Genomic DNA, 22,050 nt, shown 5'->3' with positions numbered 1-22,050 from the left:
AAACTACACAATTAACTGTGGTATCAGCGATACGGTGAATCCCAGTGAGACTAGTGGACAGAGGATGGATACAACATAAAGTTCGAAAAATAAAAATGCAAAACTAATTATAATGAGTATAGAGGGATAACTACTATACTTAATCATGAAAATTAAGAATAAATGGACGTTATTGTATCTAACCAACACTTGGTTGGTAAATCTGCTCCCCCACACCTTACTTTGTGTGTCTTGGGTTGAGAGGCCCTAGTCATTCTCACAAAGTTAGATGTTCCATTTGCTTTCACATAGTCAGTTAAATCTGATGCAGAGACGCACTGTTTATATCATTCCCAGACAAGCGGTACAGCTTTTCCAAAAGCCACCACATTCTAATTATACATGCACTTCCTACCGCAAGCGGCACCAAGGAAGAATAAAACCACTTATTACAGACCACCATGTGGTCTCACTCGCCAAACATGGTACAGACGGGCTGCCCGGATACTGTCCTCACTGGAAGGTCATACACCCAATCGAGGCCAAGGGTGGCTGAAGACAGAGTTATATTTAAAATCAACACCAACAACTTTCTCTGTCCTACCAGATCATTCCACATGGTTACATAAACCATGAGTGGAAAGGGACGTTTAAACCAGATCTGTCACTTCTGAGTAGATCAGAAATATAAACGCTTTCTGAAATACTCATACTGAAGGTACTGGTGTTTCACCAAAATGCCAAAGCAACTGATAAAATAAAAAAATAAACACAAAACACACAAACATGGCGCTCCCATCATCTAAAACAAAGTACCTCACTTGCCGTTTTGATAATTGCAATGAGCTGTAGTAGTTATGGTGCATAGAGTGTTTCTTTAGTTTGACAGACAAGTCAGTATATAGTTCTGTTATGTTTAAGGTTTAAGAGCCAACTGGCTTTCCTTCCACTGTCTCCTCTCCCTACAACCGCCTGGCTTTCCTTCCACTGTCTCCTACAACCGCCTGGCTTTCCTTCCACTGTCTCCTCTCCCTACAACCGCCTGGCTTTCCTTCCACTGTCTCCTCTCCCTACAACCGCCTGGCTTTCCTTCCACTGTCTCCTCTCCCTACAACCGCCTGGCTTTCCTTCCACTGTCTCCTCTCCCTACAACCGCCTGGCTTTCCTTCCACTGTCTCCTCTCCCTACAACCGCCTGGCTTTCCTTCCACTGTCTCCTCTCCCTACAACCGCCTGGCTTTCCTTCCACTGTCTCCTCTCCCTACAACCGCCTGGCTTTCCTTCCACTGTCTCCTACAACCGCCTGGCTTTCCTTCCACTGTCTCCTACAACCGCCTGGCTTTCCTTCCACTGTCTCCTACAACCGCCTGGCTTTTCTTCCACTGTCTCCTCTCCCTACAACCGCCTGGCTTTCCTTCCACTGTCTCCTACAACCGCCTGGCTTCCCTTCCACTGTCTCCTACAACCGCCTGGCTTTCCTTCCACTGTCTCCTACAACCGCCTGGCTTTCCTTCCACTGTCTCCTACAACCGCCTGGCTTTCCTTCCACTGTCTCCTCTCCCTACAACCGCCTGGCTTTCCTTCCACTGTCTCCTCTCCCTACAACCGCCTGGCTTTCCTTCCACTGTCTCCTCTCCCTACAACCGCCTGGCTTTCCTTCCACTGTCTCCTCTCCCTACAACCGCCTGGCTTTCCTTCCACTGTCTCCTACAACCGCCTGGCTTTCCTTCCACTGTCTCCTACAACCGCCTGGCTTTCCTTCCACTGTCTCCTACAACCGCCTGGCTTTCCTTCCACTGTCTCCTACAACCGCCTGGCTTTCCTTCCACTGTCTCCTACAACCGCCTGGCTTTCCTTCCACTGTCTCCTACAACCGCCTGGCTTTCCTTCCACTGTCTCCTACAACCGCCTGGCTTTCCTTCCACTGTCTCCTCTCCCTACAACCGCCTGGCTTTCCTTCCACTGTCTCCTCTCCCTACAACCGCCTGGCTTTCCTTCCACTGTCTCCTACAACCGCCTGGCTTCCCTTCCACTGTCTCCTACAACCGCCTGGCTTTCCTTCCACTGTCTCCTACAACCGCCTGGCTTTCCTTCCACTGTCTCCTACAACCGCCTGGCTTTCCTTCCACTGTCTCCTACAACCGCCTGGCTTTCCTTCCACTGTCTCCTACAACCGCCTGGCTTTCCTTCCACTGTCTCCTACAACCGCCTGGCTTTCCTTCCACTGTCTCCTACAACCGCCTGGCTTTCCTTCCACTGTCTCCTACAACCGCCTGGCTTTCCTTCCACTGTCTCCTACAACCGCCTGGCTTTCCTTCCACTGTCTCCTCTCCCTACAACCGCCTGGCTTTCCTTCCACTGTCTCCTACAACCACCTGGCTTTCCTTCCACTGTCTCCTACAACCACCTGGCTTTCCTTCCACTGTCTCCTACAACCGCCTGGCTTTCCTTCCACTGTCTCCTACAACCGCCTGGCTTTCCTTCCACTGTCTCCTACAACCGCCTGGCTTTCCTTCCACTGTCTCCTACAACCACCTGGCTTTCCTTCCACTGTCTCCTACAACCGCCTGGCTTTCCTTCCACTGTCTCCTACAACCGCCTGGCTTTCCTTCCACTGTCTCCTACAACCGCCTGGCTTTCCTTCCACTGTCTCCTACAACCGCCTGGCTTTCCTTCCACTGTCCCCTACAACCACCTGGCTTTCCTTCCACTGTCTCCTACAACCGCCTGGCTTTCCTTCCACTGTCTCCTACAACCGCCTGGCTTTCCTTCCACTGTCTCCTACAACCGCCTGGCTTTCCTTCCACTGTCTCCTACAACCGCCTGGCTTTCCTTCCACTGTCTCCTCTCCCTACAACCGCCTGTACTCGCTTTATCGAACAAGGTAGACTTTGAGCAGCAATAAATAAAATTAAATCACCTGGCAAGTCCCATAGGTTTCACATAAGTAAATTGGACAGAATGCTATTTATCTTCAAAAAACATTTTATATTAAAGGAATATTGTGATACTGTTCTTTGTTAGAATGTACATGGCTTGTGTTTTGTCATGAAAGCTGTTTTTTTTTTTGTGGTTTTAAAACTAAAAAAAAAAAAAAAAACACTTCAGGGATTAAAAAAAAAAATAAAATAATAAAAATGTATTTGCTTTCTTTCCCGAACAGATCTGTGTCCGAGTACCATCTCCCTCGACAATTCCCATTTAACATTGGATTTATGGCCCTACCGCCCAACACAAAAGCCGATTAGGAAACCGTGTTTTCCAACTCGGCTATAAATACAACTCACTATTTAATTGGTTTTCAATTCACAAATTCTTTCAAAGTTATTCACTAAAGTGAGAGTGCAAAGTGAATTCAAAATTTAAAGGTCAATTGGCTATTCCGCCCTTAAATCTGAAATTTGCTTTAAGTCAATAACCCTGTGAAGTTCATGAGTTTCCCAGGATATTAGAGAAACCAAATTAAAATATTCAAAATGTGCATTTTTAAAGGAACGCTGTTGACATCAAAACAACTTTATTAATGAAGCTTGAAGTCTCACTGCTCAAGTCTCTGCCATTTAGGGGTCAAATCACTGGTTTCTTTTAAATGGAGCCATACATAGCCACACCTCCCACGGGCTGCTCTGTTAACTTACCTTTAATCACATAAAAGGTGCAAGGTCTAGCAAGCTATCAACAGTGCAGGCAATAGGAAATTCTAAATTAAACACAATTTGCAATAAAGGAAGTTTAAACATTAGATGTCTCTTTACAAGCGGTGTTTAGGAAGGTTGTGCAAGTCACATGCAAAGATGCAAGACTAGGACTGTATAAACAACGTGATTTGGTTGAAATCTAGGGCAGTATAAACAATGTGATTTGGTTGACATCTATGAGTTAGCTAAAAAAAAGTTAGGAGCCAGGTTTTTCAAAGTCCCAAATACAATTCTTAAAAAGACACTATAAACACCAGAACCACTACAGCTTAATGTAGTTGTTCTGAAGTCTATATAGTCTGTCCCTGCACCCTTTTCAATGTAAACACTGCCTTTTCAGATAAAATGCAGTGTTTATATTGCAGCCTGGTAACACCTCTAGTGACAGTCACTCAGACAGTCTCTTGACTTGTATACTTGATTTACCCAATATACAGAACTGTGGAATATATTGCAACCATATTAAATTATTCATCTCCAATTAAAAAACCTCCCAACAGACTCACCTTTTTCACTTTCTGGAAGTACAATTCGGGCAGCGCATGCAGCCAGTATGCAAGTTGACACAGGTAGAAGAACTTAACTTGGAATCTAGAAACAGAATAATATTATCATGTAAATGGTGCTTTATATTTAAAATATAAAAATTGCTCTAACATCCTCTTATAGCACATCCTATAACATTGACACTAACAATGTATTAATAATGACGTTATCAGTGAATGCATGGAATTCTTTCACTTCTAGAATTCTAAAAAGGTAGAAGCCACTGTGTATGTCTCACTTCCTGTTTCGGATATTTCCCATAAGGTTCCTAGGTTACCATGGGTGCAAGTTGGAGTGGCCATGCCATACAATTCTAAAATACCACCTATTTTTGTCTACGCATCACCAAAATACCCATGTAGCCTTATTTATTGATCTTCACGAGTATAGGTGCCATGTAAAGCAGTGAGCTTTGTAACTGTACCCACCAGGTGTGTTAATGATAAACTGACCCAAAATAAGAAGGCACAAGTAAGAGACTTACGGAAGGTAAACATGAGGATAGCTTTCCCATAGTGTTTTAGGATTGGATAAATAACCTTCCTGAAAAATAAAAAAAATAAAAATAAATAAATACATAAAAAAGCATAGCACAAAAATACAATTATAAAAACAAAATGGCTACCTCAGACATGTTGCAAAGTGTTACTGCGCCATCCTATGCCTATATTATGTATTTTATGTTTTTCCCTTAAATACCCACTGTTTGAAGTTTATGATGTATCCAATTTTAAAAGAGGTATCCCCACCTATATGCTCCCCAATAGCAGGCAAAACAATTATGTTTTTTTTTTAATGGACTTCTTTAAACACAACTAACAATCTATATTAGTTATAGTAAGTAATTGGAGGGTAGTCCCTCTTTAACCCCTTAAGGACACATGACGTGTGTGACACGTCATGATTCCCTTTTATTCCAGAAGTTTGGTCCTTAAGGGGTTAAGCTCAAAACCAAGCCTTGGCCAGATACCTCTTATCAATAAGATGCCATTCCCAAAAGCTACAGTATTTATTCATTTATACTCTTGAGAATAACGGTGTCTTTGACCACCTCCCCCACCCCCACAAAAACTCCAAACAGAAAGCATTCAATTGTACTATTGAATATATATGTTAACAAGAAGCAAGTTTTATATACTTACTGTTCCCGCTACATACAGACACCAAACCGTGGATACAAGGTGAAATACCGCCAGCTGGCCAGATTCATTGAACCTACTTTGCTTCACTTTGGACAGGTGAAGACGTCTGTTTATTTTCTACAGAAATGGATACACAAGTAATTACGTTTTGAATAAATATTCCCACACTATAAAATAAAAACATGCACAGCTCAAAATAAAATTAAATACTAGATTTTGTTCCAGTCTGAACTGCAATTTGGCCAAATTTGGATGAATTGCCTGAATTTCTGAAGTCCAAGCCAAAATGTACCCGAATCAAAGACAGACTGAACCATGTGATGCGAGATGGTTTGTGGGGTGGAGGAAATCACTACATGTTGATATTATTTATTCACAGATCAAGTGAAATGTGAGCAATAGAGGAAAAATGGTTAAAAACCAGTAATACAAATGAAAATAAAACATATATATATTTAATAAAAGGTGTAATTTTTTTGATGGCCAAGAAGCATCTGGTTTTTATACAGCTATAGGAGCTGGATGCCAATACAACAGTTCATCAATTGAGTACTCTCAGCCAATGAAGGAGCCCATGCATAAAATACACACAGAATTTAAATTAGCAAGTCCAGAACTCAATTGCCACCTCTTATTATTGAATTTCATCAAAAGTGTGCAGTAAAGGTGAGCCTGGATTAACAGAAAGAACAGAAATGTGTGAAAGGCTTAAAATTAACTAAATCTTTTATATAGTTACGTACGAACACAGGCCGAGAAAACGGACAGGTTGGGCTCCTCAGTTGTGTAACTTACATCAAGAAAGTATTCTTGCACCACTGCATGTAGAATGAGGGTAATGCAGATATAAAACAAAATGGTGACCAAGTCTTTCACCCCATAATGATAGTAAACAATCTCACCGTCTGAAAAACAGAAATAGATACATGTAAGGGAACCGGGAACAGGCTGTGCCGCTTTTAGTTAAACTACGGTATAAAATCCATCAGAGGTGCTGCCATTCAGGAGCCCTGGAGGAGAGGTGCTCAGTGAGTCTGAACAATGTGTCCTTGCCACAGATGCACAATCAGAAAGGTTACAACATCCATTCACATTCTTCTGATATCAGGAAGGGAATAAAGCTGTCACTTAAGGTCCCGCTAGTGTAATGTCACTTAGTGCTAAAACTGCAATATTTAGCAACAGACAAGCTGGCAATGGTAGCCGTCTGGGTTAAAGGCTGTATGTAGTTTTAGTGTATCTTTATCCTTTTGTCCGCCTCTGTAAATTCTTTCGTATACATTTATAGTCCAAGCTGATTATTACTCATCAATATTTTAGAAGATTTCGTTCCCAGACAGAGCTGTTCTTTTTTTGGAAAGGCATCAGTCATATCCCAAAAATGCAGATGATGCAGAATGCTAAATAAAGCAGCCCGAAAATGGGAAGAGTAACTTAGAAAGAGGCATATAGGTGAGAGAGTCACCAGAAAAACAGAAATATAAACTAGGGACCACATTTTAACCCCAAGATGGGGGGGGGGGGGGTGGTTGGGAGATACTGAAACAGCCCTCCCAACCAGCCTGATTTATCAAGGACAGTCACGATTTTATGGTCGGGTCCCGCCGTTCCCCATAAGCAGGACGCCATGGACCGGTCTCCACAAAGTATAGCTCAAGCACATCATTAGGTGCTCAAACTATGTTTAGGGCTCCAGGACCATACAGAGCGCATTCAAATACTGCTTCCTTCATGGACACAGACTGACACTTTAAACCAGTGTACTTCCCTCTACCCGAATGTAACGAGTAAATAAGACACAAAATGATATAAACACACACACATATATATATACATACACACACACACACACACACACACGCATATATATATATACACACACACACACTGTATAAGTAGAGCATCTCCCTCTACTCTAATGAAAGCTGACAAGATACAAGTAAATCTGTTAGTGTGAAATAAATGATAAATATATCCTGTATGCAGCAACCATAATAGTGGCTGTGTCAGGATTGCTAAACTGGGACTGAAACCGGCTACATACAGAGTAACCACCATATTTCACACAGAGATAAGATTATTTAAATACAGACATAAGTGAAATAACCTAAACCAGCGCTCCAATTGTCCGGTTAACCGTAGGTATGCATGGAAGAAACCCTTTAATCGCCAGTGAAATCCTTCATTCAGCTCCCGAGTCAAACTGCGTTACCTGCTCCCTCCCAGCATTGTCTGACGCTCACTTTACCTCATATAATGAACACAAACACATCGGAGCTCCACTTACCTAGTGACTGTATGCTGCTGTTATACTGAGGTAAAATAAAGATAAAGGCAGTTTTCGCCGTGACCTGCGGAAAGACAGACAAGATTAGATAAGCAAGTGATTCAGAATCAAACAAATATATTATATATAAATTATAAAAATAAAAAGGCACACAGTATCAAATGCAGTCCATTTGTTATTTTCTTTGGTACACCATTAGATTGGATAGCCCAAAAAACAGGGCTCCCTCTGAAACCCAAACTTTGCTGCCGCTGAGACATTTGCATAACTGCCAAGTGTCCCTATTTAGGAGGGACAGTCCCTATTTTTGGCCAAAATCCTAGTGTACCTCTTTTCTAGGAGCTCCATATTGTTGATGTCTGAGTGCATAACAGAGCTCCACAGCAATAATACTCCCAGTAATGTGTCTTCAAACTGCAATAAATGTTTTTGAAAATCAGTCTGTGTAAATAAGATACATTGTTCTTGTTCTACATAATTGTAGTCGTATAATTTTTTGTTAGTATATCACACACTTTTCACACTCCCACTCATACCCCTAGAATTACAGCGTCCCTCTTTGTCCAATTGAAATGTTGGGAGGTACGCATTTCACTTCTTCATTATGGCTACAAATATGGAAGACAATAACACACTAAACATGCTGGTAACAGAATATGCAGAGGAATAGTCAGGGCTGGTGTTGTGTTAGTTACTTCATTAGATTGAGTGAGCCGATATCGAGTCTTCTGAATGAACCTCAATATTGCAAAAAGACAAAAGACTTAGAGGCCGCTATCGCGCAGCCTGCAGCAGAACGTAGCCTTCGCTTTCCGCTGCTCTGAATATCCCACAGACATTGCAGCTTCAATTTACTAAGAAAGTTCCAATGATTTCAGAACATTATATCAGAAGGAGAAAACTTTGAGAGATTATATATACAGTATCTCACATAAGTGAGTACACCCCTCACATTTTTATAAATATTTTATTAAATCTTTTCATGTGACAACACTGAAGAAATGACACTCTGCTACAATGTAAAGTAGTAATTGTACAGCCGGTATCACAGTGTAAATTTGCTGTCCCCTCAAAATAACTCCACACACAGCCATTAATGTCTGAACCATTGGCAACAAAAGTGAGTACACCCCTAATTGTGAAATGTCCAAATTGGGCCCAAAGTGTCAATATTATGTGTGGCCACCATTATTTTTTAGCACTGCCTTAACCCTCATGGGCATGGAGTTCACCAGAACTTCACAGGTTGCCACTGGAGTCCTCTTCCATGACAACATCACGGAGATGGTGGATGTCAGAGACCTTGCGCTCCCCCACCTTCCTTTTGAGGATTCCCCAAAGATGCTCAATAGGGTTTAGGTTTGAAGACATGTTTGGCAAGTCCATCACCTTTACCTTCACTTCTTCTCCAAGCTGATTTTGTGAGGAACTGTATATAAATGCAAACGTATCTGCACATTTCAGGATTCCGGCAGGTGTGAAATCAGCTCGGAGAAGAAGCCAGACAGTGTGGTCAGTGGAAAGGTCAATATTGTGCGATCCGGCAGTAAAGACGGAAAATCAGAGTGACGGCACAGCATAGAAAGATAAATTCTAGAAAAGTATAAAAATGTTGGAGTCTGGCTTCTCCTGTGCTCAGGAATTTCCCATCTTTGCTACAGATACTTTCCCACATAAAAGTGATCTCACAGCACAAAGCGTCCATTGAAGAGAGATTGTGAGTAATGAGATGTACAACCCTCCCTTTTCTGGATTCACTTACACCACTGGACACTTACCGGAGACCAGCGTTTTATGTTTGCATTAAAGATTCACAGTAAACGTCTGTATGTTAATGTATGGCATGGCAGGTACAAGTCTATAGCAGCTTGGCTCGGATCTGAATTTCTTTGGTGTCCCAGGGCTCCCAACTATCCTGAGAGCGAGGCAGTCCTGATTTCGATGTCCTGTCCCACTCTCCAGATTTAGAAGTGTCTGAGCACATCATTAGACGCAGTCGCGATGTGCAATGGGCACTGGGATCATGCATGGAGCCCTTCCGCATTGCTCTCTGCATGGTCCTGTAGGTTGGGGGGGCTGCCGGCAGACGGTCTATCATCCTGGCATGCTTAACGCCAGGGTTACATGCTCCTTCATTATGCGATAACATCCATTATGGGGGTCACCAGTGACACAAGTTGTGCCCCGTCCACCCATCTAGTTTTCATACATACCATTGTTAGGAGGTATGGTGTCTAGTAGCTTTATATGGTTTTACCAAGGTACATCAGCCCATGCAAAACAGTTACAGCAGCATTTGGGGCATGGGTTTCACTGGGTGACAAGCCTCTATTCACCAGTGATTGCTTCCATTCACAATTACCGGTAATTCCTACAAATGCTGGGAGTTATGAGACTACATTCTAGATTTGGGCTACATAGTAGTCTAGTTTAGGTTAAAAAAAAAAAAAAAAAAAAGACTAAAGTTTCATCAAGTTCAACCTTGGTTAATAGGCAGATTTACCCAGTGTATAAAGCAAGGTTCACTCCGAACAAAATCTACTAAGGGCCTCTAAAAAGGGGAAAAATAAACCTGCCTGAGGAAACGCAAGAAAGGTCACACACAAAAAAAGCTGGGCTAGTGGCAACACTTGGAGCATTATAGCATGGTTATAAAATAAGTAAAATGTCACATTCCATTTTCTGAATGTGATGGGATAAAGTTTACCAAGGAGTGTAAAGGCTACACCTTTAATAGGCTGGTCGTGTGTGTCACAATGGCAAGGCACGGTGCCTTAGTAATACAATGCACAGCAATGTGTGGAGTGCCCAAACTACAGACATCCAAAACAATAGAATCACCTGGGAACAGGATATCCTGTTCTCTCACAAAACTATACTTGTGGCTTCAAATATGGCGTGTCCGATTAACACTTTTTTTTTTTTTTGGGACAGGCTTTAATGAATTTAGTAAAGCATTGCATTTGGCTTTCAGCAGTTCCAGATCTGTGACACCATCCAAATGCCCCTCTTCCAGAAACACCAACGACCCTAGCAAGCGCATTGGAAAGAACATAATTAAAGGGAGACCAGGCACCATAACCACTACATCTTACAGTCAAGGTTACAGTTGAAGGAATCTTTGGGTTTCAAACTCTACAAAGTCCAACCACGGAGCCTCCAATGCGAAAATTCACAAATTGAAATTCTACACTCTTCACCATCAATCCTAGTATTCACCCAAGTCCATCAATCCTGGTACAGCAACGGAGGGCTGCGATGATTTCTTGTAAGTGTGTGCACTGCTGTGTGAGACCATTGCAGGGCATTTATGCACATATAAGAGACATATAAGACAGGGGCGAAACCCCCCCCCCCCCCCCCCAGATATTTTACAATTCTAAAACGCGCTCATTATTCTTCTGTTAGGTAATCCAGCCAGTGACACAGCACAACAAAATACATTAGGTATATTGTTCGTAATTGGAAAATAGAGTTATTGAAATTATTTTTAAAAAAAAGTGACTTAACAGAACTGTTAAAAAAAACAGATAAAGCTATAGAACTTCCCCAAGATATGGAAACTGCACGTCAACGCCCCGTCACCCCCTCCATTCCGTATTGCGGAACTTAATAGGGGACACTGAGGCCGAGTGAAAATACACATCACTATGGAGTTAATAGCACGTTAAGAGTTCTAGATCAGTCATGCTTTTGATATAGATATAATAACAACCGCAATACATTTTGGAAAGATCACTCACTCAATGGAAGGGTCACGTAGGTAAGTGTATTTCTACGTACCTTTGCTGCACACTTTAACCTAGGAAACATTTGGTTAGTGTAAATGTCAGGAATAAAAATTCAATCCTATAAGTTGAATTTGGTCCCAAGACAGGGTTTCACGCAGTCGTTGTAGAGGAAACGCCTCTAGCGACTATCAGGGAGACAATAAGTGGTCTGGGTGCCTTTAACCAGGGGGCTGAGACCATGTCCCTCCCTTGGACCTATTTCTTCCTGGAAGTAAAAGACAGCAGGTGGACCGTGGCTTTTAATTTATTTTAGCAGCAAGAATACATGTGGGACCACACAAAAGTTTACATTTGAGTCATTAAAGCAGCGTGTAGAGAGTCTTTGGTCTATGAAAATTGTGGGTTCTAGGGGCCAACCAACAGATCCAATATCAAAGAGCCACGCTTCCTGTTCTAAAAATTAAAGTATTCAAAGTGGATGCTGAATGAAAGCGATCTTGCAATGTAACCATCAAGCCCCAGAACAATCTCATGGAAACGCAAAGCTGTAATGTGAAACAATGATTTTCAGACAGTCATTAACCCAAAAGCATAATGGGAGTTGCAGTCCACAGCAGATGGAGATAAGGCTACCTGCATTCTCTCATTAAAAGGGCAGTACTGTCACCCAGACCACTTTAGATCATTGAAGTGGTCTGGGTGCAATGTCCCTGTCCAAATTAGTCCTGCAATGTAACTCATTGTAGTTTTGAAAAAATAAAAATAAAAATCAGAGCCACAGTAAGACCCGAGGGGCTGGATGGAGGCATGGTGGAACGGACTCTGCACTCCAGCATACAAACAAGCTACATCCTCATTGGGGTGTCGAGGTGCAAAGCAGCTCAGATAAAGAGACTACCTTCCCGAAGTGGCCCATGTGTGGGGTTGGCTGACTCCTAGATGTCACAGATACCAGCTATGTAGGCGCTGTGGACATTTTAGACCCATGATGAGACACAAGCTTTTGTTTTATTTCAGCATTTTTTCTTTATCTAAGCGCCTAACAATATCTCAAGCACCTAACATGACAGCTAACTCAGTGAGCCATTAACTCAACCATCCCTTACCACTCATGGACACACACACACACACACACACACAATGTCCTGTCCACACACTAGGATACTACACTTTAAGCACAAGCAGTACGGTACCCGTATAGTTAACTACAACCCAGTGGCTTTCACAATATGAAACATGCATACCTATATGTTATACAATGCCTATATGTTTAGATTCAGTTTACAGCCAAGACATATTTGCCTGTTTAATTACTACAATTTAAAACTGTGCTGATTTTGCAAATTCCAGGCTGTTATATTGACAAAGATTTGCTTGCCTCTGCTGTTGTGGCATTGCGGGCAACACTGTAATAATCTGCACAACAAAAATAAAGAATAAAAAAAAATTAAAAAAATTAAGAGCCACTAGAGGCAATTCCTGCTTGCTAACAAACTTTAGGTCACCTAACGGAATATGGACGTCCTCACGCTCTATATGGGGACATCCAGCGTTCGCAAAATCATAGAATCAATGCTTTCCTGCGGGGAGGGCGTAATGCATCCTCGTTGGATGACATCAAAGGTGGCGGAGTGCCCACCCAGCGCTTAGGGGCATTGATCGACGCAGGAAGCAGGTAATTGACTAAAATTTTTTTTTAACCCTTTAGCTGCCAGGTGGAGGGAGAAGAGTGGGAGGGAAGGTGGGGGGGGACAAGAGGGATTTAAAAAAAAAGTGTTAGGAATACAGATATGTATTCCTAACACTATAGAATCCCTTTAAACAGTTAAAGTCTGGTGTAGAATCAGACCTCTTAAAGAAGACAGATCCAATTGGAAAGAGTTTACGGAAAAAAAATAAAAAATTCCCTACCTTTGCCATTTCGAACAAAAAAATGCAAAGTTCTTTAGCTCGAATCACAAATCAGGCGTATAAGTATTTTACATAGATTTTTAAAAAAATAATTTAATTTAGAATTCATCATTACATACACCGGTAGATTCCTCATAAAATAAAGCATGGGAATCCTTGAATACAAACTTAATAGCCAAGATTTGGCCTTACTGCTAATGCGAACTATATTTACCTAGAGATTCAAAGTCAGCCTTTAAACTGGAATAACCAATGCAATAGTGCGTGTTAAAAAAGAACATAAAATAGAAATTTGTCCCAAATAGCAGATCATATTCCAGACTCCAATATTACATGGGTGGTCAGGATATCCCTGCAGTTAAACAGTTGAAATAGCGGACAGCCAGAAAGGTAACTCCCACTAATTTCAGGCAGCACTGGGAAAGGTAGATCTCTCTGCGGTCATAAATACAACCCGCTCACTAACCCCTTCAGTGCCATGACACACTACACTACATATTAACCCCTACACTAGACACCGATATAATGTAATCATTAACCCCTGCACAACATGAACACTTACGCGAACTCCAAGCTAAAAATATAATGTAATAAATATATTAAAAAATAATTTTAAAAAACCAACCCGCATTACGGGGATATGATAATTCCATCCTGGGTATTTAGAGACATTTAGACCTTCGGTCTCCAGATTCCCCCGATGGCATTATTTTCTCATTAAATACAGATCGCCATTCTGTATCCTCTATATATAATATAGAATGACACACAGCTGTTCACGCAAACGTTAATTGAAACCTGAATCTGTGTCTGTTTAACAAACAAGTTTCTAAAAGGAAACCTCACTTCTGCATTCATTGAAAGCAAGAGGCCAAACGATATTGCACTAGGGATTTTTTATTTTTTTTGTTTCCCTTTCGCCCTCCCATCTGCAGTACAGTTCCTTCCAGTTTTAGAAACGTGGCACTAAGCAGTACAGAAAAAAAAAAAAAAATCCCATATGAAACCCCTCATTTATAAAAAGCCTACGTCAAGAGACGCAAAGGTCTGTCTCTTCATTTCCCCTGAGCCAGGTGTACAAGGGCTCAGTTGTTTCATACAAAGTACGAACAGGCAAAAAAAAAAAAAAAAAAATGTTTAAATCTTACACACATTCCTGGCATATTTTGGCAGCGCAGAGAGACTCACAGAATACTTTTTCTACTTCCTGCGGGGAAGGAGGGAAAATCAAGCTCCCAGATTTTATCCTCTTTAGACTTTCACAACCCGAGCGTTTTTTTTAAATCCCAATTTATTTCCAGGTTATGTTCCTCTCTCTAGATAACATACAATTATTGCCAAGAGTATAGAAACTACAAGTTATGTATAATTACTAACAGGGGAATACATTCACATCAGCTGTGATCGTGTAAAATATATATATATATATATATATATATATATATATATATCTATATATATCTCAATGTCATCATATTCAAGTCGGCGTATTAGTCCAGTAATTAAGTTGCAAAATAACAAATTCTTGCAGTTTCTTGTAATACCTTTTTTTATTGGACTAACAGAAATTTGTAGCAACGACTTCACGAAATTCCACCCATTTGTGAACAGAAAATGTGCCTATTTTAGGTATCCCCCCCCCAAAAAAAAGGATATGCAACACACACACACGATTGGTGGGGTAGATTAGCTCAGTATCAATAATGGTTGGACCGCTGTGTACGTAGAATGTTGAAGTACAGCTTGAAAAATACCAGCAGTGGAGACACTACATTTTAGGTGCCCCAATTTTTTTTTTTTTAATTCTTTATTTTTGTCGTGCAAGAATTTACAACAGTGTCTGTGTAGCCACAATAGCCATAACAGACGCCTTCAAATTCAACATTTAAAAACATTTTCGTGGCTTATTTAAACTCAGCACGTTATCATTTAACCCCTTAAGGACACATGACATGTGTGACATGTCATGATTCCCTTTTATTCCAGAAGTTTGGTCCTTAAGGGGTTAAGGATCATTTGAGACAACATTAAGCATTGTACGATTCCACTTGTTTGTCGGTAACAGCATTTAAATGGCTAGGGAACATGTTGGTCTACGCATTTAATATTTATATATATGTAACACGCTTATCTATGTATATGAGGTTGACAGGCTAGTAGGCAATGTTTGTAATATAACACGCTAGGGTAGATATGCCTTTATAAAAACTATTCAAGCTTAAGATTATAATTGTGTTGCTTGTATGTGGTGCGACCTGTACGTCCTAAAAACATAGTGGCGGGATTAACCAATTCTCAAGCTAGTGGAGGCAGCATTCTGTGCATGAGGAGTTACAAGCATGTCAATTGCCACAACAGCATGCATTGGTTAAACACTAGTATTAACAATATGGCATTCAGGAATTGCACTTTTTTTTTTGGGTAAAAGCATGTTTGAAACAATCTAGGAACAATTTTTGCATGTAATGAAAGTGATATACATTTAACGGATATCAATAAAACAATGCTAAAGTAGCTAGCGCATCTTGATTCAAGCCAGGTTCATATACATTAGTTACAAAGCTCTATAAGATGAAACGCACAGGTGTGCTATAATTGCTTATAGTGTCCCACTTGTGTTAACCTGTGGTAAGGCAATAGCATGAAATTCAAAACTGGGACATGTAATGTGTACTCTGCTGTTTTAAACTAAATGTGTAGCTATGGCATTCTCTGTATGCAGGAGGGTACCTAGGCAACCACAAAGATTTTAAGTCCATCAGAGTCACGCAGTGCTTGTGCCTTGGCCCCTGTCCTGACTGGTCATCTCCCGGGCTTGTACTATAGGACCATGTGTTGTCCCTACTTTTGGGCCTGCAGGAGCATAGTCCATCTCCGGTGCATGTCATCCCAATCAGCCGATGCCGACCCTTGAGGCTTGACAGGTGGGCCATGGGCACTTACGGAGTTGGTGCTGCGGCAAGAGTCCGGCACCCTTATGTCCTGGAGAGGTTCCCTGCCCGAGTCCTTCACCAATTGGAAGCTGTGTTGCTTTCCAGTAAGCCTTGCGGCCGTCTACTCGGGTGTATGAGCGTGAGGTTGTGCTTCTTTGGCTGGAGGATTCCGGTGTTGCTGAGTGGTAGGTGAATTGTGCAAGCTTGGTCTCACTCTGGTATGTGTGAGGGTGAAGGCCAGAGTCTGGGAGGCATGTCGTCGTTTCTTGCAGTTTTGAGCTCCGAGGATGGCGCTGTCTGAGGGCTCGGGGTGGGTAGCCGGGCGGATCCACGCCACCACACTTTGCATCGCCAGCTTGAAGTGCCGACCCTTTGTGTGGAGCGATGTCCAGAGGCTGGTGCGAAGCCGGTAAAAGAATTCTAGGGTGCACTTGGGTGGTTTGATGAGGGTGTTTTGTGCCGCCATCTTGCGTGCGCCCCTGTAGTCCCGTGCATTTGCGGGCTTGGTCGCTTGGTTTAGCCGCGTTTTGGGGGGTAGTTGTCCCCAGCGAGGACCGGGATATCCCCCGCCGGTCCAGAGGGAGGGTAGTGGGGCAACCTCCGAGTGAGACTTATGAGCAGGTCCTGTGCCGGGGGATCGGCCGCCTCCCCCACGCCTCAGGCTCCGCTCCAGTGTAGGCCACATGGCTGGTAAGGGTGCTCGTTTGATGTGTCGATGTGGGACAGATGTCGTTCTGTTCCCTGTGTGGTCCTGTATCGGTTTTTGGGCACTTTATGCTGCTGGCATGGTTGGATTGTTCGGGATAATCGTATTTGAGCTTGTTGAAATGGGAGCCCTCATGGAGCACGTCTTGCCATCTTGGCAGTCAGGCCCCGCCCCCAGGTGCCCCAATTTTTAATCAAACCCCTTGAAAATGATTTGACAAAAACAGGGGCGAGCACCTAAAAACCCCATAAAAATCTTAGTACCACCTTCCCAAAAAGGCCATTTTATTGTGTGTTGGGCTGGATTTGAACATCTAAACACCAGGTTTTAATGTATTTAATTAGTTTTACAAGATGGATTTAAAAATACATTTTAAAAAAAGTCCCCTAAATGTTTTTATTTGAGATTTTACCTGGGATTACAAGTCACTTCCCCCAATCTACAGCAAAATAGAAGGTGAATAGGGGAACCAATCACCATCCAGGATTCCAAATGTGAATTTGTTAAGTATTGGCACATGGGCAAGTACAGCAACAAGAGCTTCCATTAACGTGAATGGAAATACTGCCAGGAGTTCTGTCAATGACACCTTAGTGCCTTCCTACCTATAGGATGTTAAAGCATGGTCTAGTTACCAGTGGGGTACCTCAGGGATCTGTACTTGGACCCATTCTCTTTAATATTTTTATTAGTGATATTGCAGAAGGTCTTGATGGTAAGGTGTATCTTTTTGCTGATGATACTAAGATATGTAACAGGGCTGATGTTCCAGGAGGGATAAGCCAAATGGCTAATGATTTAGGTAAACTAGAAAAATGGTCAGAGTTGTGGCAACTGACATTTAATGTGGATAAGTGCAAGATAATGCATCTTGGACGTAAAAACCCAAGGGCAGAGTACAGAATATTTTATAGAGTCCTAACCTCAACATCTGAGGAAAAGGATTTAGGGGTGATTATTTCTGATGACTTAAAGGTAGGCAGACAATGTAATAGAGCAGCAGGAAATGCTAGCAGAATGCTTGGTTGTATAGGGAGAGGTATTAGCAGTAGAAAGAGGGAAGTGCTCATGCCATTGTACAGAACACTGGTGAGACCTCACTTGGAGTACTGTACGCAGTACTGGAGACCGTATCTCCAGAAGGATATTGATACCTTAGAGAGAGTTCAAAGAAGGGCTACTAAACTGGTTCATGGATTGCAGGATAAAACTTACCAGGAAAGGTTAAAGGATCTTAACATGTATAGCTTGAAGGAAAGACGAGACAGGGGGGGGGGGGGGAGACTATATTTAAAAGAAGAAAAACTACCACAACAAGAGGACATAAAGGTCCTAAATTAGAGGGACAGAGGTTTAAAAATAATATCCGGAAGTATTACTTTACTGAGAGGGTAGTGGATGCATGGAATAGCCTTCCAGCTGACGTGGTAGAGGTTAACACAGTAAAGGAGTTTAAGCATGCGTGGGATAGGCATAAGGCTATCCTAACTATAAGATAAGGCCAGGAACTAATGAGAGTATTTAGAAAATTGGGCAGACTAGATGGGCCGAATGGTTCTTATCTGCCGTCACATTCTATGTTTCTATATCAGTCTGTTTCTTGATGGAAATCGATTCATGCTGCCATTGTGTCAAGTCAATTCTCACCATGTATATCAGGCCAGGTAAGATTTCATTTTTCTTTAACTTTTGTAGCTGGTAATACATGAAACGTAATTTTCAATAAAGTAACCTGACCCCAAGATCCACTCACATGACACTTCTGGCGTAATTACCAGCAGGAGGTAGCCCAATTTAAGGATTATATTTTCTGTAGAGTCAGCTAGAACAGCTGTATGTATATATGGATAATAGTTCGGACTTTGAAAGGACCTGCATTAAAGAAATGTTTTACTCTGCTTCTTGGGTGTACTTGTTTAGATGTATTTCCCTTAAAGGGACACCATAGTCACCTCATTGGTGTGGTTTGGGTGCAGTGCCCCTGTCTCAGTCCTGCAATGTAAACCATCGCTGTTTTAGATAAACTGCAATAATTACTTTGCAGCACTAAGACTGCCTCTAGTGGCTGTCAAAACGGCCACAGGAGGCACTTCCAGACTTTCGGTCCCCTAGATGACGCTGGATGTCCTCACGCTCTGCAGAGTCTGTAAAATCCCCATAGGAACGCTCTACTGGGAGGGCCTAATGTGTTTGCTGCGCATGTGCATTAGTCGTGTTTCCCTCTCCCCCTCTCCCCCCGTCAGAGGAAGTGAAATTGGATGCTGGGGAGAGAAGCAGATGGCTTGATAGTGTTAAGGATACAGATTTGTATTCCTAATACTATAGAATTCCTTTAAATACAATTGAAGAAGAAAAAAAAAAGTTAAAAAACAAAAACAAAAACACACACACACACTTGGAGGGTGCAAAAGAAAGGTAAGTGGGTTATACATACAATTTATCTTTTGATTGTAAAAACACACACGCACAAGCAATAATTAGTGAAATGCCAAAAATTCTAAGTGAAAAAAAAATAAAATAAAAAATATCAAGTAAACAAAAATGTTGGGCCAAAACCAGCAGATTTGGAAACAAGTCACCTATGTTTTCACTTCAGCTACTTTTGCCCAACATTTGAAATCCCAATTCACACTCTCTCTAGTGTATAATACGGAGATTGCTGCTGGGTCGAATATTCTACACAGCAACAAAACCGAAACATTAACTATTCTTCTTAAAGAGGAAAACATTCGTATCATCCTTTCACAATGAGAAAACACTGAAATAGCAAAATCTAGGTTACAAAAGGTGCCCAAATGGTTAACACGTTGCCTGGATTAATGTCCAACACACGGGAAGACATCTTGTCCTTCATTACGGCTGAGAGGAAGCCAGCTTTTAACCCACTGAATGCCATTTAAGTAACTGTTCACCCCCGGTACAGAAAGAGTTAATGGTATATACCGGCTGTAGATAAAGATACCTTCGCACATAAAAGTAATTCCAGTGTATTGTGTTGCAATCTGTAAATTGCAAAAAAGGCCAAGTGCAATCACAGGCCTTGAGATAACAGCAGATTGTACAAAGCTTCTGTAAATAACTCGCTTCCAATGAAATACTGACTACACATGTATTCCACAACAACATTGGGAACCGCTCAGTTGCTGCATCATATAGTGGCATGAAGCAATAGAAATAAATAATAATAATAAGTGGAATACTTAAACAAGAAATACGCTGTTGAAATGACACCTTTGAACGAACATCACAAATAATCTACAACTTGTGTTAAAAGAACCCGTCGCACCCCATAAGCACTTCAGCGTGTGTAGGCGTTTTAGGGGTTCACAAAGTATCCCCCTCTTTGTCACTTCAGAAAAGTGAAAAAAACATTTTTTTCTTTTTTTTGTTTTGTTTTTAAATCTGCACCTTGCCAAGATGTCCACGTTGGAATCTCTCTACCTAAATCTCCGAGTCTGAGGTGTAGTAAGACGGTCCTGGCTTAAATGGAAGGAAGAATTGAGCTTTTATTTTTAAACGAAATGGTGCAGCTGATGAAATGTACATTCATATGTTCTATTGGTACTCCCAGAGATTAAAATTAAGCACCAGAGGCTGGCAAGACAGTTTAAAACCTTTAGATGGTACCACGACTTCAGAACAGGCATGGTAAAGATTCTACAAAAGAGAGTACAAAACCTAGCTACCTAGCTTAGTTCATTTTTATATCAGAATCTTCAAGCTAAACAGTATAAATTGAAGTTGAACAATATGAAAATTGAAGGGTTTAAGAGGCAAAGCATACCTCGGGTCGCCGTCACTGTATACTGTACATGGTCTCAGACCGTAGCCAAGGTACATCTAAGGTTGATAAGACAGGAACCCCGCACAGGGGAACATAACCCAACACTCCAAATAGCCTTTTGGATCAGCCCTGCGTGTCTCAATCTACTTATTTAAGGATCTGCGTATCCCGCCTTTTATTTGCACTTACTCTTTGAAATGGGTACCTGCGTGTACCACACTGCTCTATGTCCATGATGGAGTTTGTTAACCATTTATTTGCTTACCTTAATCCAGCACTGGTGACCTCTCCTCCTCCAGCGACGTCAGATCCTGAGTGGAGCACAATGCGCACGCGCGGCCAGAGCCGCCTGCGCATTCAAACCCGCCCATAGGAAAGCATTACTCAATGCTTTCCTATGGGGATCTTAATTGACACTGAACTCCGTGAGGACGGCCAGCGTCAAATAAGTGCGATTTATGCAGTGTAAATCGCGGAAGCGGACTCTTGTGGATGTAAGGGAGACAGCCACTAGAGGCTGGATTAAACCCTGCAGTGTAAACATAGCCATTTCTCTGAAACTGCTTGGTTTTCAGCTGCAGGGTTAAAAACTTGGGGGACCTATAGTGGTCCTTTAACGTACACATTAAAGAGTATTTGTCACTTAACGTCCAAACATGCGTGTGCACTCTAGCACCGTATTCGATATCAATGTAGGAATACACCTACATGCATATTTGTGTGCCGCATCATGGGATATGATGGATTTAGAGCCAGGTTTCAACCAGTTTGCCACCTCAAATTGTGCCACAAACACACTGACATCAGGATTTTAAAAGGCTGAATGCAGACCTTAAATGGACGCTACAATCACCAAAACAACTTTAGCTAATTAAAGCATTTTTGGTGTACAGATCAGGGCCCTCTCTGTCATTTAGTTGTTAAAGCACTTTGTTTACAAGGTGTTTTTTTTTTTGTCTGTGTGACTTACACAGTCTTCCTAAACACTTCCTGTGATCTAATGTTTACATTTCCCGAATTGCACATAGTGTTTACTTTAGAATTTATCACCTGTATGGTTGATAGCTTGCTAGACCTTGCAGGAGCCTCCTGTGTGTGACTAAGGTTCAATTTACAGAGCAGGAGGTAAAATTCTTCTAAAGCAAGTAAACATCAGATTTAAAATTAAGCCATTTTTTTTTTTTTTTTTGTAAATATGATTTTTATTTGTAATTTTCAAAAATTTCTTAACAAGCCAGGAAATATATGTCAGGACTCGCAGGTCCTTGTCTTAACTGATGGATTCAGTATTAACAGTAACTTAGATTCATGTAGTGACACGGGCACAGGCGCCC

General features: G+C 41.7%; 1 protein-coding gene across 1 annotated transcript in view; it reads right to left on the bottom strand.

The window, feature by feature from the left end:
• TRAM2 (translocation associated membrane protein 2) overlaps positions 1 to 22,050 on the bottom strand; it is a 58,157-nt gene that overhangs the window by 10,399 nt on the left and 25,708 nt on the right. Inside the window, exons 2-6 of the mRNA XM_063442033.1 lie at positions 7,652 to 7,715; positions 6,160 to 6,269; positions 5,365 to 5,481; positions 4,707 to 4,765; positions 4,183 to 4,267 (exon numbers count right to left, since the gene is read on the bottom strand). Coding sequence (XP_063298103.1) covers positions 4,183 to 4,267; positions 4,707 to 4,765; positions 5,365 to 5,481; positions 6,160 to 6,269; positions 7,652 to 7,715 — 435 coding nt within the window. The remainder of the gene's footprint in view (positions 1 to 4,182; positions 4,268 to 4,706; positions 4,766 to 5,364; positions 5,482 to 6,159; positions 6,270 to 7,651; positions 7,716 to 22,050) is intronic.

Source organism: Pelobates fuscus, chromosome 2, assembly GCF_036172605.1.
Source record: "Pelobates fuscus isolate aPelFus1 chromosome 2, aPelFus1.pri, whole genome shotgun sequence".
In the NCBI taxonomy this organism is placed as follows: domain Eukaryota; kingdom Metazoa; phylum Chordata; class Amphibia; order Anura; family Pelobatidae; genus Pelobates; species Pelobates fuscus.
Note: the sequence above shows the minus strand (reverse complement) of the source record. Positions and strands in the feature narration are given on the sequence as shown.